The following is a 13227-nucleotide window of genomic DNA, read 5'->3' as shown; positions in this document are numbered from 1 at the left end:
CAATATAACGGTATGCTGTTTTTAACTGCAGGTCTTATTTGCCATTTATCCCTCATTTAGGTCTTTGAAAAATTCACAAAGGAATCCACATCCCTTCTGGATGAACTTATCGTCATCAATGAAAATGAGAAAGGAAGCCAGGCAGAGAAGGACAGGTATTTTATGTCTCATCTCCAGGCATGAGCTCCTAATTATGTCTGCGGTTTCAGGGTCCTCTGTTTTTCTATTAACTATTAGCTGTTCTTTAAAATGCTTTTGAAAGGCACTGAACAATCAAATACACACCGCAATCAATGAGTTTGTTTCATTAGATGGTCATAATTTTATAGAAAATGCTCAACAACAACATATTGTTACAATCATAGGTCTTCAGAGAGCAACATCCTGCCTTCATTTGACCCTGAAACGGTCCTTCAGACTGGTGAGTGCTGATCTGTGCTGTCTGTGTTCACATGCATGTAGGCATTGCTTTGAAATTGCAAAACTGCAAAACGTTTAGATGTTTCTGAAATGGTTTGGGTCCATTTGAAAACTAAAACTAGTTGCAAAAGCAGATTTTGGTTTGGGAATTTGAACTGCTATGCTGTATCTAGTTTGTGATGTCAATGGTGAAGCTGTTTTTCCAGCTGGCCCGTGACTCCATTCAGTTTTATTGGTTGGGTAGAGCCAAGAACTTGGCTTTTGTTCCGTTTAGCACTCTAAAGCGATTTCACAGCTTTTGTGTTTGAAGCTAAAGCTGGTTTGTAAAGTGAGTTGACTCTACCCTGATCAGTATGTCCCTCACATCATGCCCTGCGCTAAATAATGGCTTCATCAGTTTAGGGATGTTGTGCCCCATGCAGTGGTGGATAAAGTACCTGAAAGCCACACTTGAGTAAAAGTATGTAAATAGATGGTAACAATCATGACATTAATCGTTTGGGTCGGACTTGCGTGGGTTTTTGTCACATTGCTTTAACCGCTTGAGGTACTACTAATGTTAGCATCCTCTCAGCCTCAACTGCAAACATACTGCTGTTCTCCACTAATGCAGCATCTAGTCAATAAACTTTACTTTATAATGAAATGAAAACATGTACTGTAATGTAGACTGCAATCTTCCGACTTCATTTTTTTGTGAGTAACGGATATGCTTTGGGGAAATGTATTGGAGTAAAAGTATACATTTTATTTAGGAAATGTACTGGAGACAGAAATATAAAACTCAGGTAAAGTACAGATTCTCCCAAAAAATACTCGAGTACTGTAACAAAGTATTATTAGTTCATTACATTACACCACTGGCCCCATGTAAGTGATTTTGCTGTGAATAAACTGTAACAAGCAGGGTTGTGCACCATTCAGAATTGAACTGAGAATGCCTTTTAAATGCCTTAAATTTCAACTTGAATTGTTTCAAAGTAGAATTGGTGATCGGTGCATCTCAAATATACACTTACACTACTAAAATATTTTTAGACTTTTGTCCTCAACATGCTTCCATTTTGGCCTGTTTTGTTGCTGTATTGGGCTAATTCAGTTCATCCTTGTTTCTGTTTTGCAACTTCAATTCAAGTACCAATGTAACATCCTGTAGGCCCCATTTAATTCATATTCACGCTAATGAGTTGAAAGGCAACCAATTATCAATGAATTCTGAATTTTGCCTAACCTTGGTTAGAGGCACAAATTAGAACACAGCAATGGCACAAAATTAGTTTTTCTTCTGTATTTGAGTCTGTCACTTTGTTGTGCTTAAATTAGTTGGAATACTGACTTAATGTATTCATATTATATTAAGTAAATCCGTACTCCTTTTGTAGTAGAGCACTTGACAGATGAGAACATTTGCCATCACATTTGCATTCATTGCTTTCTTTCTGCTTGACGTGAAACACTTTATTACTGTTTACTGCATTCCCTTTTCAAGGTATTTCAAGGCCTTGATTTTTCTGTCATAAATGTTTATTTGCCCTGTTGTCTACCTCTTTCACAGGGCATGAGTTGCTCTCTGAGCTCCAGCAGAGGCGTTTCAATGGCTCCGAGGGTGGAGGAAGTGGCACAGCCTGGTCACCCATGGACGATGAGCTGCTGGCTCAGCCTCAGGTGATGAAGCTCCTGGACTCTCTGAGGGAGCAGTACACAAAGTATCAGGAAGTTTGCAGACAGCGCAGCAAACGCTCCCAGCTAGAGGAAATCCAGACCAAGGTCATGCAGGTAAAACAGCAATAAAATGAAAAATCACTTCCAGATAGTCAGGTTGTGTTTAAGATTCCGGCATTCCTGTTTCATAAGGGAGGACATAGCCTTGTGTTTATTTCATGTCTTTGCACCGTCATCTTTCTGAAACCCACCACATGATGTTGTGAAGTGTGAGGGAGTTTCAATGTCATCTGTGAACCGTTTTGCTTTATTTCTATATCTAAATACCACCAAGGTTTGAAAGAGAAGACATTGTACTTTTAGTTCAGACTTTGGCTGGGCTTCGATATTATAGTGAATCAGCAGTCTTTAGTCTACAAATAGACGTTTTTGGTGGATCTCTGCACCATACAATCTGAGTTTTTCCACAGAAAAGATTTGTCATATAATTTTCTGTGCTGTGCTGTATTCTTGGAAGGCTTACAAAACACACTCCCACCAAATTCCCTCTGAGAATCCGATTACTATAGAGAATCACTGTTAGAGAGCAGGGCTGTGGCGGTGCAATCATACATCTATATATTGTGCTTTTGCTTTCTTTTTTTCACTACATTGATATTAATTGATTCATATTCTTGTATAAAAAAAATTACAATCATCTCTTCAAGAAATTGGGGTCAGTCATATATATTTTTTTAAATAACTCTTATTTGAATGCATGATCAAAAGTGACAGTAAAGGCATTTATAACATCACAAATTCAAATAAATCCTGTTCTTTTGAACTTTCTGTTCATTAAAAGGATCCTGAAAAAATATATCAAGGTTTCCACACAAATAATTTCTAAGTTTAATGTAATGAAGAATGTCTAAATATTCTGGAAATCACCAAGGTTGATGCCAAGATCAGAAGTTGTGTATCCTATGAAAGTCTCCCAAAACCACTCCTGTCAGATGAAATACAGTGTCTGTTTCCATGGTGGTCAGGATATTGGGAGGTGCACATCTTGTGTGTTGGAAAAGGAGTTTGGCCTACTTCTTACCTTCTGTGAAAAATTGTGCAGGGAAGGGGGGGATTGTCTGTAATCCACAGTGCCTGAAGCAATTACAAACAGGAAGCCTTGCAAACTAAGCAGCGATTCTTAAAAAGTTCAGGCACATCAGCATTAGACAAATTAATGACTTTCTTCACAAAGCAGGTTCTCTTGCTGCGGTTCCAGACTTTTTATTTGCTCCCCTAGTTCATTGAACAACAGAAATGAAATGAATTTTTCTGCCATTTCAGTTGTAATTCCCATTTTTAACTCTTAGCTATCAAATTGAGACTGAACTTGCAAGTTAATTAACGGGTTAGTTCACCCATAAATGAAAATTGTTGTAGTTTTTTCACCTTCATGTTGTTCCAAACCTGTATCCTTTTCTTTCTGCGCAAAACAAAAGGATGCGTTTTGAAAAATCTTTACAAAAAGCTTCGAAAAACACCATAAAGGCAGTAAATAATATGCTATATTTGTGTGAGGAAACAGACTGAAATTTGGGTGCTATTCACTGACGATCTTCCATTTAGCTGCAGCTCTGAGATCTCATTTTGCTCTAACATTGATGTTCATTCAAAATCTGACAGCCAAAGGATTGTGCAGCCCTTGAGACGTGCAACCTACATTTGTCTTTTTGTAAACAAGTACATATCTAATTAAGTAAATCTTTAATTTGAGCTCTCATCGACCTGATCCTGTCATTTAGTTAATTAGATTTGCTCTTTGTTCCTCCTGATTTATTTCCGATTAGAGTCTGCTCGGTAGCTCGGGGGTCAAATGTGGTAGTGCTTCACTAATTAAAGGTTTCTTTGTCTGTGTTTATGTGTCTTGTGTGTGAGCAGGTTGTGAATTGGCTGGAGGGTCCTGGCACAGAGCAGCTCCGCACGCAGTGGGGGATTGGAGACTCCATTCGCGCGTCTCAGGCCTTGCAACAGAAGCATGAGGAGATCGAGAGTCAACACAGTGTAAGTACAGCTGTCATCTCTGGCTTGTGTATGTGGTTTTTGTGGAATGTATAGCCCCTCTGAAATGCAAATGGGGAATTTTCAATATGGGTCTGTTATATACAAGGACATAACGGATTGACCAAATCAGTTATGATCAAAAATTAACACGAAATAGCATGAAAGTCATGTTCTGAAGTCGTATAATAGCTTTGTGTGAGGAACGTACTGAAATGTATGGCTCTTATTCACTAATAATCTTCTCTCTCTCTTTTTTTTTTTTTTTGAGCAATTAAAAGAACTGATGCCGCTGGATCAGTCAGCGAGGTGACCTCAAGAACTGTACCAGTTTGCTAATTGTTATTTTTGAGTCGGTTCAAGTCAATAAACCAGTCTGCAAATCAGACTGAATCAATTCACAAATTATAAATAAATGATGTTCAGTTTAGCAACTAACTCAGTCTGGTCACAAGTTAACAGCATGTGGAAGTGAAGATTATCGGTGTATACATTTTTTTTTTTTTTTTTGCATTTTGGAGCTTAACAGCTATGTTCAATGGTTGTAACATGTTTGTTACTTTTGTAACACTTTACTTATAAGGTGTCATTTGTTAAAGTTAGTTAACAAGAACGAACAATGAATACTTCAACCTATGTCAATCTTTACTAATAAATTAAGATCAAAAGTTGAATCGGTTAACATTAGTTAATGCACTGTGAACATGAACATGAAACAAAAATTGTACTAAGAAAGGTTAATTAATGCGGTAAAAATATACTGCTTATTGTTAGTTCATGTTAATGTATTAACTAATGTTAAAGGGTTCGTTAACCCAAAAATGAAGATTCTGTCATTAATTACTCACCCTCATGTCGTTCCAAACCCGTAAGACTTTTGTTCATCTTCGGAACACAAATGAAGATCTTTGCTACTCAACTACCTCATTGGTTCTTGAAGAAGCTCAAACGTGCTGCGTAACACAAGAATGAATCACATTGGTTCTTGCAGAAGCTCAAACATGCGGAGTAACACGAGAATGAACCTCATTGGTTCTCGCATGTCAAGCGAACATGCTTGAGGTTCCGTTTACCACAACTGATGTGTGTGTTGATGAATGTTTATATGGGAATTTAAAGCCTAAATTCAATCGGTTTATGATATAAAGCGATTGTGTGTCTTCAGAAAACCAATCTCTTTTACAATCTCTTTATGAACTTTTTGAAGCGTCAAAGTGGTAGATGCGTAGCTGTCAACGGAGGAATATACATTTTCATAAAATTTCATTAAAAATATCTTAATTTGAGTTCCAAAAATTAACTAAAGTCTTACGGGTTGGGAACGACATGAGGGTGAAGAATTTTTGGGTGAACTAACCCTTTGACAAACGAGACCTTATTGTAAAGTGTTACGATTACTTAAAGTCTTTAAACGTGCCTGTTGAATGAAAATTGCTGTGAAATAAATATTTATTTTAGAATTTTGCAGCTTAACAGCCATTATCACTGGTTATGTTTGTTACTTTGTCTTTCAACTTGCCTGCTGAAAGAAACCCGCAGTGAAATTTTAATTAGAACTGGTGGTAACTTTGTGGTACTCGGATGTTCTGAGTTGGTACTTGGCTTGAAAAGTTTGAAAACCACTGTTGTAGACCATAGAACTCCAGCAATCAGAGCTGCTGAGATGAGGGATTTCATAAAAAAATGTATTTTGTGCTACTTTTTTTGTGTTTATAGATAGATATAGATTTGTCAGGTCACAAAAGCAGAAGTCAGAGACACTGAAATGCCACAATCATGCAGTTTATGTCCCGCCAGTAGGTGGCAGTATTGATGTATTTTACTTGAGGGAATCACATTCCAATTTTCTTGAATATTTGTGCTTCAGATTATATAACTTTATTTGAGGAAATAAGAATATGATGCATTTAGATACATGTTAAATCTTTGATTCAGGCTACCTAGGATATTTTAGACATTTAATTAATACTATGTCATGTTTACAGTCTTTGTTTAAATGCATTTGATTTGCTGTGATGTGGTTTTCACCCACAGTCAGTTTTCCTGAAGGTCAGCTGTTTGGCTGTCTGTCTCAGGAGTGGTTTGTGGTGTGCTCTTGGCTTGTCTGAAGTAGTTACTGCCTCTGTATTTCTTCAGTGTGGTTTGTGGCTCAGTGTGATCACAAACAGCCTCTGTGATTTACTGGGATCTCTGTGACGTAGAGTTGTTGGTATTGATGTTTTGTTACAGGAAGGTGTTGTTTTGGAGTGTGTGACTCAGTGGCTTCATGGTTTGTTGAACAGTGACCTCTTTGTCACACTGAGCCAGGAACTGAGCCAATTATAGACATGGTTCAAACCGTAGGTTACGTAAAAGTGATTTAATGTTAGTCAGCATGCAAAGTGTTGCCAAAGTGGTGAGCTTTCTTGCAGGACGGTCTTGCAACACCCCATGAATAGGGATTTTGGATACAATAGTCATTTTTCTAGCTATTTTCTAAAGAACATATAGGCTAAGTGATCTTTGTCTATGCAAAAGTCAAAAATATGAGGCTGTGATTGGTTGCCAGGACATAATGCGGTTACTAAGGTGTTCAGCTTGGTTGCTAGGTGGTTATTTACTGGTCTCTGTGCTGTTGAGTCTATATATACACTACTGTTGAAAAGCTTGGGGCCAGTAAGTTTTTTTTTATATTTATTTTTAAAGTCTCTTATGCTCGCCAAGGCTGCATTTATTTGATCAAAAGTACAGTAAAAACAGTAATATTGTGAAATATTATTCAAATTTAAAGCAATGGTTATCAATTTTAATATATAATTTTAAATTATAAAAAATTGGCAAAGCAATTTTCAGCATCATTACTCCAGTCTTCAGTCTCACGTGATCCTTCAGAAATCATTCCACTATACTGATTTGGTGCCCGAGAAACATTCTTCTTCTCCTTCTCCTTCTCCTTCTCCTTCTCCTTCTCCTTCTCCTTCTCCTTCTCCTTCTTCTTCTCCTTCTTCTCATCATCAATGTTGAAAACAGTTTGTAGAAACAATAATAGTAGTTATCCTTGTCCAAGCATTCACCACTAGTTCACATGGGAGCTGTTGTGGCCATTGGCCTGCAGGATTGGTGTACTGTTTTTATGGATCTATGATCTTTATGAGTGCTAGTGGTTTATTTAACTGTCTTAACAGCCAATGTCATGCTGTTTGCTGCAGGAGTGGTTTGCTGTTTATGTGGAGCTGAACCAGCAGATCGCAGCATTGCTGAGCGCAGGAGATGAAGAGGACCTGATGGAGCTCAAGGGTCTGCAGCAGCAGCTCAGTGATGTCTGTTACCGGCAGGCCAGCCAATTAGAGTTCAGACAGAACGTCCTGCAGTCTGCCCATGAGTTCCACATGACCGCACAAGATGTAAGATTCTAGACGATATCTGATCATGGAATCTGCACCCACAGAATTCTATTTTAAGCTCTTCAGATTTCAACAGAACACAAACATCTTTTGAATGTAGATTTAAGTAAATATAAGACTTCTTAGATGCTTTCTGCCATCACTAGATACAGTGTAATACTATCAGTTCTGTTTACTTTTACAATGTACAGTTCTGGTCTTATTGTGCACAGTTCACCTATGCATGTTATTCCAAATGAAATGCAATCAAAATGTAATAACTTGCTCAGCCTCTGAAATAACTTAATGGCATGCATCCCTCTCATATTTTCATCCCATCCCCTCCAATCACAAGGCTCCAATGTGGTATTTATCACCCACGCGTCACAATCCAATCCAAATTCCAGATGGATAAAATCTAGTCTCATCCTACATTCTATTTTCCTCTTGTTTTACTTGGATTTGTCAAATTTTAGAAGTAAAATATCTTAGTCAACACAAAATGCTATTCATAAGCCATTTACGCACATTTAAAGTGCCCCTATTGTGCTTTTTCGGATTTTACCTTTTATGTAGTGTGTAATAGAGCTCTTTGTGAATGTAGAAGGTCTGCAAAGTTTTAAAGTTCAAAGTGCATGATAAATGGAGTTATTGTCTCCCAATAGAAAGAACCAATTCTGGACTGCCTGAAACGAGTCGTCAGTAATTCCAGTCTTACTTCTTGCACAAACCTTTGTTGGTTTGTAACACATTTGCATAATGCTCTTCATTGGCTGCCCACAAACAACATCTAGTTTGACCTGTCTTAGACGTTTAGTTTCCAACACAATAGACTGGGCCATCTGACCAATCAGAGCAGAGTAGGAAAGGAGAGGTTTAGAGAGACCAAATCTTTTATCAAACCATTTCAGACAGTGTGAGAAAAGAGATTATGCTGCAGTGTATATTATGAGAAAATTAAAGTTTTTTTTTTTTTTTTTTTTTTAACCTTGGATGCATGCAAATCTATAGTTGGAGACCTCTAAAACAAAATTAGGAACCTTAAAAATAGCATAATGGGGGCCCTTTAAAGCCATTCCACAGATTTCCTCCCCAAATCATCACAAAAAAAGTGTAAAAATTATTTGTTGGCCATATATACATGGAAAGCTTCTTTCTGATGTCAGTGTCTGTGTTTGTCTCAGTTGTCCCAGCAGTTAGACGGGCTGTTGGGAATGCTCTGTGCAGACGTCGCCCCTGCAGATGGAGCTGCAATCCAGCAAACTCTAAAACATCTGGAGGAGAAACTCAAGAGCGTAGGTTAGGAAGCCCTGTTGTCCTACTCATATGCCTGATCCTGTTTCATGTAATTAAAGTTTGATAAAGCAGAACTTCTGGTGCTTATTCATTAGTCTTACATAACCAGATGTTTGATTTTCAAGAACCACCCAGACATAAGGTTATTGTTCAATTTGTTATACAGTTAATTTTGTTACTGTGTCGTTTTGAGTTATGCTTTATCTGAATTATATAGAATTTAAATAAAAGGTTAGTATTAAATGAAATGCTATAATGCACTGTCTACTCAGCCATCTAGTGTATGAATTTTATAAGGTTATTTTGTCATCCATCATCAAAGTCTGATAGCCCCTGCTCCGCTACATAAGGAAAGCTGTGACAGTTAAGTGCACAGTGTCCAACATTCCACACTTGATTTTTTCGGTTAAATAAGTGCATTGTCCGGGTATTTGAAGTGCACTTTTTGAATTTGGAATTGTCAGAGTGTGAACATACTACTTGCACTATTTAAAAAAAACTTCATAAATGAGTGCATAAGTACATGGATGAGTGCATAAGTACTTTTTTTTTTTTTTTACTCAATTTCATTTACATTTAGCAGATGCCAAAGCGACAAAAAAGTATACTTCAACTCTGACATACTGTAATTCATGACAACAAAGCAGAATATGTCGTTAACTTGCTAATTAGTGCTTCAGACAAAAAAATAGTGAGCAGCAAAAAAATATGAACTGAATTTTTCCATTTTTGTGCAATATACATGCATGCCTGCCGTCCATCTCTGAGACTAAATATGCATGAACATAAAACAGGAGAAGTGTATTGAGTTTCTCTCACTGTCTTCCAGAGGGTGCCTTGCAAAGTTTAAGAGAAAAAGGCCAAGTGCTGCTTGACCAGATGTCTACCCAGACGTCTTTTTCCTACGGCAAGGATGTAGGCATTGAGAACAAAGATAATATCGACCACATTCAGAGCGTCATGGAAGACATGCAGCTCCGCAAACAGAGGTTCCTCTCCTCTTTTTTTTTTTAATGATTTCTCATCATGAACACAGCACTCCTGGTGTACCAAGAGCAAGCGAAGAGGGTCTTATGTGTTTGCTTGTGTTTTATAGGTGTGAGGACATGGTTGATGTCAGGAGACTCAAGATGCTGCAGATGGTACAGCTCTTCAAGTGTGAGGAAGATGCTTCGCAGGTCAGAGCTTGAAATTCAATTGAAAAGACTCTTTTGAAGTGTGTCTGTTGTTCCTGAGGGTCTGTAAGGGCTGTTTCATTTCTTCTCAGGCGGTGGAGTGGTTAGGAGAGTTGCTCGATGCTTTGTTGAAGACCCACATCCGACTGGGAGATGATTCACAGGAAACCAAAGTTCTGCTGGAGAAACACAAGAAGTTTGTGGATGTTGCACAGGTATTTGAAACTGAGGTTTTGATTTTCTTCTTTTAATGCACCTTGCTTTAATACATTGGCACATTGAGTCATATTGAATCCACTGCTAAAGACATTGTGAAAAGCTCAATTTTCCACATTATTATTGTATTTTATAATATTTTATTTTTTAGTTTGGATCAAATAATAATTTAATCCCGATTTATAGATTCTCATAATTAAATAAATTCCAGCATTTTATATCGTTATGACCTATTATGTTGTCTTCACTCATTTTCATCCGTTATAGTTTTTTATAAGATATTATTGTTTTTGTTTCGCTTCAGATTTAAATATCATAATTGCCTTGATCTAAAAAGTATTTAATCCTCATAAATGATCATGTATTAAATAAATTCCTCCCTTTTTTTTAATGTTTATTGTTACAGAAGGCAACAATTACTCAAGTATTTTTCATTATAAAAACTGTTGATTTAGTACATTTCAAAATGCAATTTTCCCCAGTATAAGTGTAAGAAATTAGTTTTCATGCTTCTTAGAGCACAATGTCGTAAGAGTATCCAGCCCATGTGGTGTTAACGGTTCACTGTAAATGTTTCCTTTTCTGCTTCCAGAGCACCTATGATTACGGCCGCCAGCTGCTGCAGGCCACAGTGGTGCTGTGCCAGTCTCTGCGCTGTACCACCCGCTCCTCAGGGGACACGCTGCCCAGACTCAACCGTGTGTGGAAACAGTTCACAGTCACGTCTGACGAGAGGCAGCACCGGCTGGAGATGGCCTGTGCCTTCCACACAGCTGCTGAGAAGGTTGGCGCAGTTCTGCAGAACAAATGTCATGCCAAATTTAAAGGGATAATTAAAGGAAAATTCTGTCATTTACACACGCTCATGTTTTTCCAAACCTGTATGAATTGACTTATTCCATGGAACACAACAGGAGAAATCTTGATGAACGGCATGATTCTTTGGATTTTTCTCCCTTTTGTGTTCCATGGAAAATATAACAGCAAATGGGTTTGTAGCAACATGAGGATGTGTAAATGACGGAATATACATTTTTGGGTGAACTGTTTTAAACTGAAATGATGTTTTAAAGCAGTTAAGGCATTGCAAAAGCTTTTTATTATGAACCCATAAATAACTATGGTCTGCTTGATGGTTGTGCATTTTCATGTCTATTTTTAGGCAAATGAAAGCTGACATTTATAAATCTTCAGTGGGGTTAAAAAAATTAATTTGCATTTTACTTGATACTTTTTTCCTTTAGTATCATCATCATCATCATCATCATACAAGTGAAAAGATTTTTTTTTTTTTTTTTTTAAATGTATTATATTCGAGCTGCTTTGATTCTGCAATCTATCCAAATTTTATGATTTTGAAGTGATTGATATGATTTTAGATGTAGACTCGTGCTCCAAACCAGAGCTCTGTAATATATCAGACAGTAACTGTCTTTCTCCCTGCCTTCAGATTCTGAGAGAGAGCCCTGAATTAGCCGAGCTGATGGTGGATGTAGAGGCGTATGAAGAGGTGGAGACGGTGGGGAAAGGTTTGCTGGACAGGCTCACTGTGCCAGTAATTTTCCCTGATGGGTAAGAGTCAAAAAGCCAAAGTACAGCACATTTATGACACTCTTCTACTGTCTTTTTTCTCTCAACTGTCATTAGTTGTAGTATATTAATTAGAACTGCACGATTAATAGTTAAAAAATTGTGATTTCGATTCAAACACCCATGTGATCTTATTCCTAAATGATAATGATTTGGCTATGTCTATTAAACCTTTCACATAATCATACTGGAACATTCAATTCTGTGTTCACGCTACCGCTGACCCAGAGAGAGTTGTCATGTGTAGGTATGAAACCACTTCACAGTGCAGATTTGTGTAATTTTTAATGCGATTTGGGGTATTTTCATATCAATAACTGATGTTTACATTATAAATGCTAAGCAGGCGTAGCGATAGCTGCTTATAAAAGGCTATACATAACATATTTCAACAACATTATATGGCGAAAATCCACATTAAATTGCAATGCAATCGGAAGTTATTACAAACACTCGGTGGTTTAAGTGAGTTTTGAGTAAAAGTGTAATATTAATCTTTTCAATTGTTATTTCAATTGCTAATTGTAGCTCGAATGCACCCGTTCCGCCTGGATTCTATTCCATATCTAATTTGTTAAAAGAATTCACATAAGGTCCCAAGAATATGGTTTCTACAAACAATACAAACAAAAGAATAATGTTAAAAGTAGAATGAAGATTAGGTCTCATACCCGCCAGAGGTGTGAAATGTTTGTCGAGTGAGAACAATAGAAACATGAATGGGGCCGTTCGCCACACCAGACATAGACAATAGAGTGCAAGTGGGTGTTTACAGGGCAATAAAATATTTTATTAGCATCTTATCAGCCTTCTCTAAAAACACACGACATAATAGTTTTAGAGATAACATCCTCAGCTTTAAAATGAAGCATGACCACACTTGTGTAGACCACACTACCACATCATATTTTTATACAGTCAAAAAATATATTCTTAATATTTTTTTATTTTTGTTTATAAGAATAGGATCCTTTAAAACAGTATTGATGGAGTAACCACGCATGTTCAATCAGTAGGCGTTAGCAACCCCAAGTTCATGGGTTTGATTCCTAGGGAATGTATGAATTGAAAAATGTATAACTTGAATGCGGTGGTAGTCACTTTGTATAAGCGTAAATGTATAAGCCATAATGCATAAAATATTGCCTGCTTGTACCTCGCTTTAATTGATCTATTTACTAATAATTTATGTATCCACATACAACATCTTATGATTACATTATTATTATTATTAGTATTATTATTATTTATGAATAATTTTTTTAAAATAGGATCCTTTTAAAAAGTATTGAAGGAGTTGTGATGTATGTTTCTTTCACTATCTGTTCTGATTCATCCATTATGATAAAAAATAAATCATCCAAATAAATCATTTTTACTTCAGTAAAGAAATCCATATGTTGGGGCAATTTCTTTTTGCCTTAAACCAATTTAGCGCATTAAAGCATAATCTTTTAATATTTATTCCT

At 36.9% G+C, this 13227-nt stretch overlaps 1 protein-coding gene across 1 annotated transcript in view; it reads left to right on the top strand.

The window, feature by feature from the left end:
* Nucleotides 1-13227, top strand: part of sestd1 (SEC14 and spectrin domains 1) — a 32064-nt gene that overhangs the window by 17517 nt on the left and 1320 nt on the right. The window contains exons 8-18 of the mRNA XM_084121270.1: nt 61-155; nt 366-421; nt 1976-2196; nt 4000-4122; nt 7308-7502; nt 8666-8780; nt 9607-9766; nt 9874-9955; nt 10045-10167; nt 10761-10952; nt 11619-11740. Of these exons, the coding sequence (XP_083977396.1) occupies nt 61-155; nt 366-421; nt 1976-2196; nt 4000-4122; nt 7308-7502; nt 8666-8780; nt 9607-9766; nt 9874-9955; nt 10045-10167; nt 10761-10952; nt 11619-11740 (1484 nt within the window). The remainder of the gene's footprint in view (nt 1-60; nt 156-365; nt 422-1975; nt 2197-3999; nt 4123-7307; nt 7503-8665; nt 8781-9606; nt 9767-9873; nt 9956-10044; nt 10168-10760; nt 10953-11618; nt 11741-13227) is intronic.

This window comes from Abramis brama (assembly GCF_963993115.1).
Source record: "Abramis brama genome assembly, chromosome: 8".
Taxonomy (NCBI): domain Eukaryota; kingdom Metazoa; phylum Chordata; class Actinopteri; order Cypriniformes; family Leuciscidae; genus Abramis; species Abramis brama.
The sequence above is the reverse complement of the archived record's forward strand: the minus strand, read 5'-3'. Positions and strand labels throughout refer to the sequence as shown.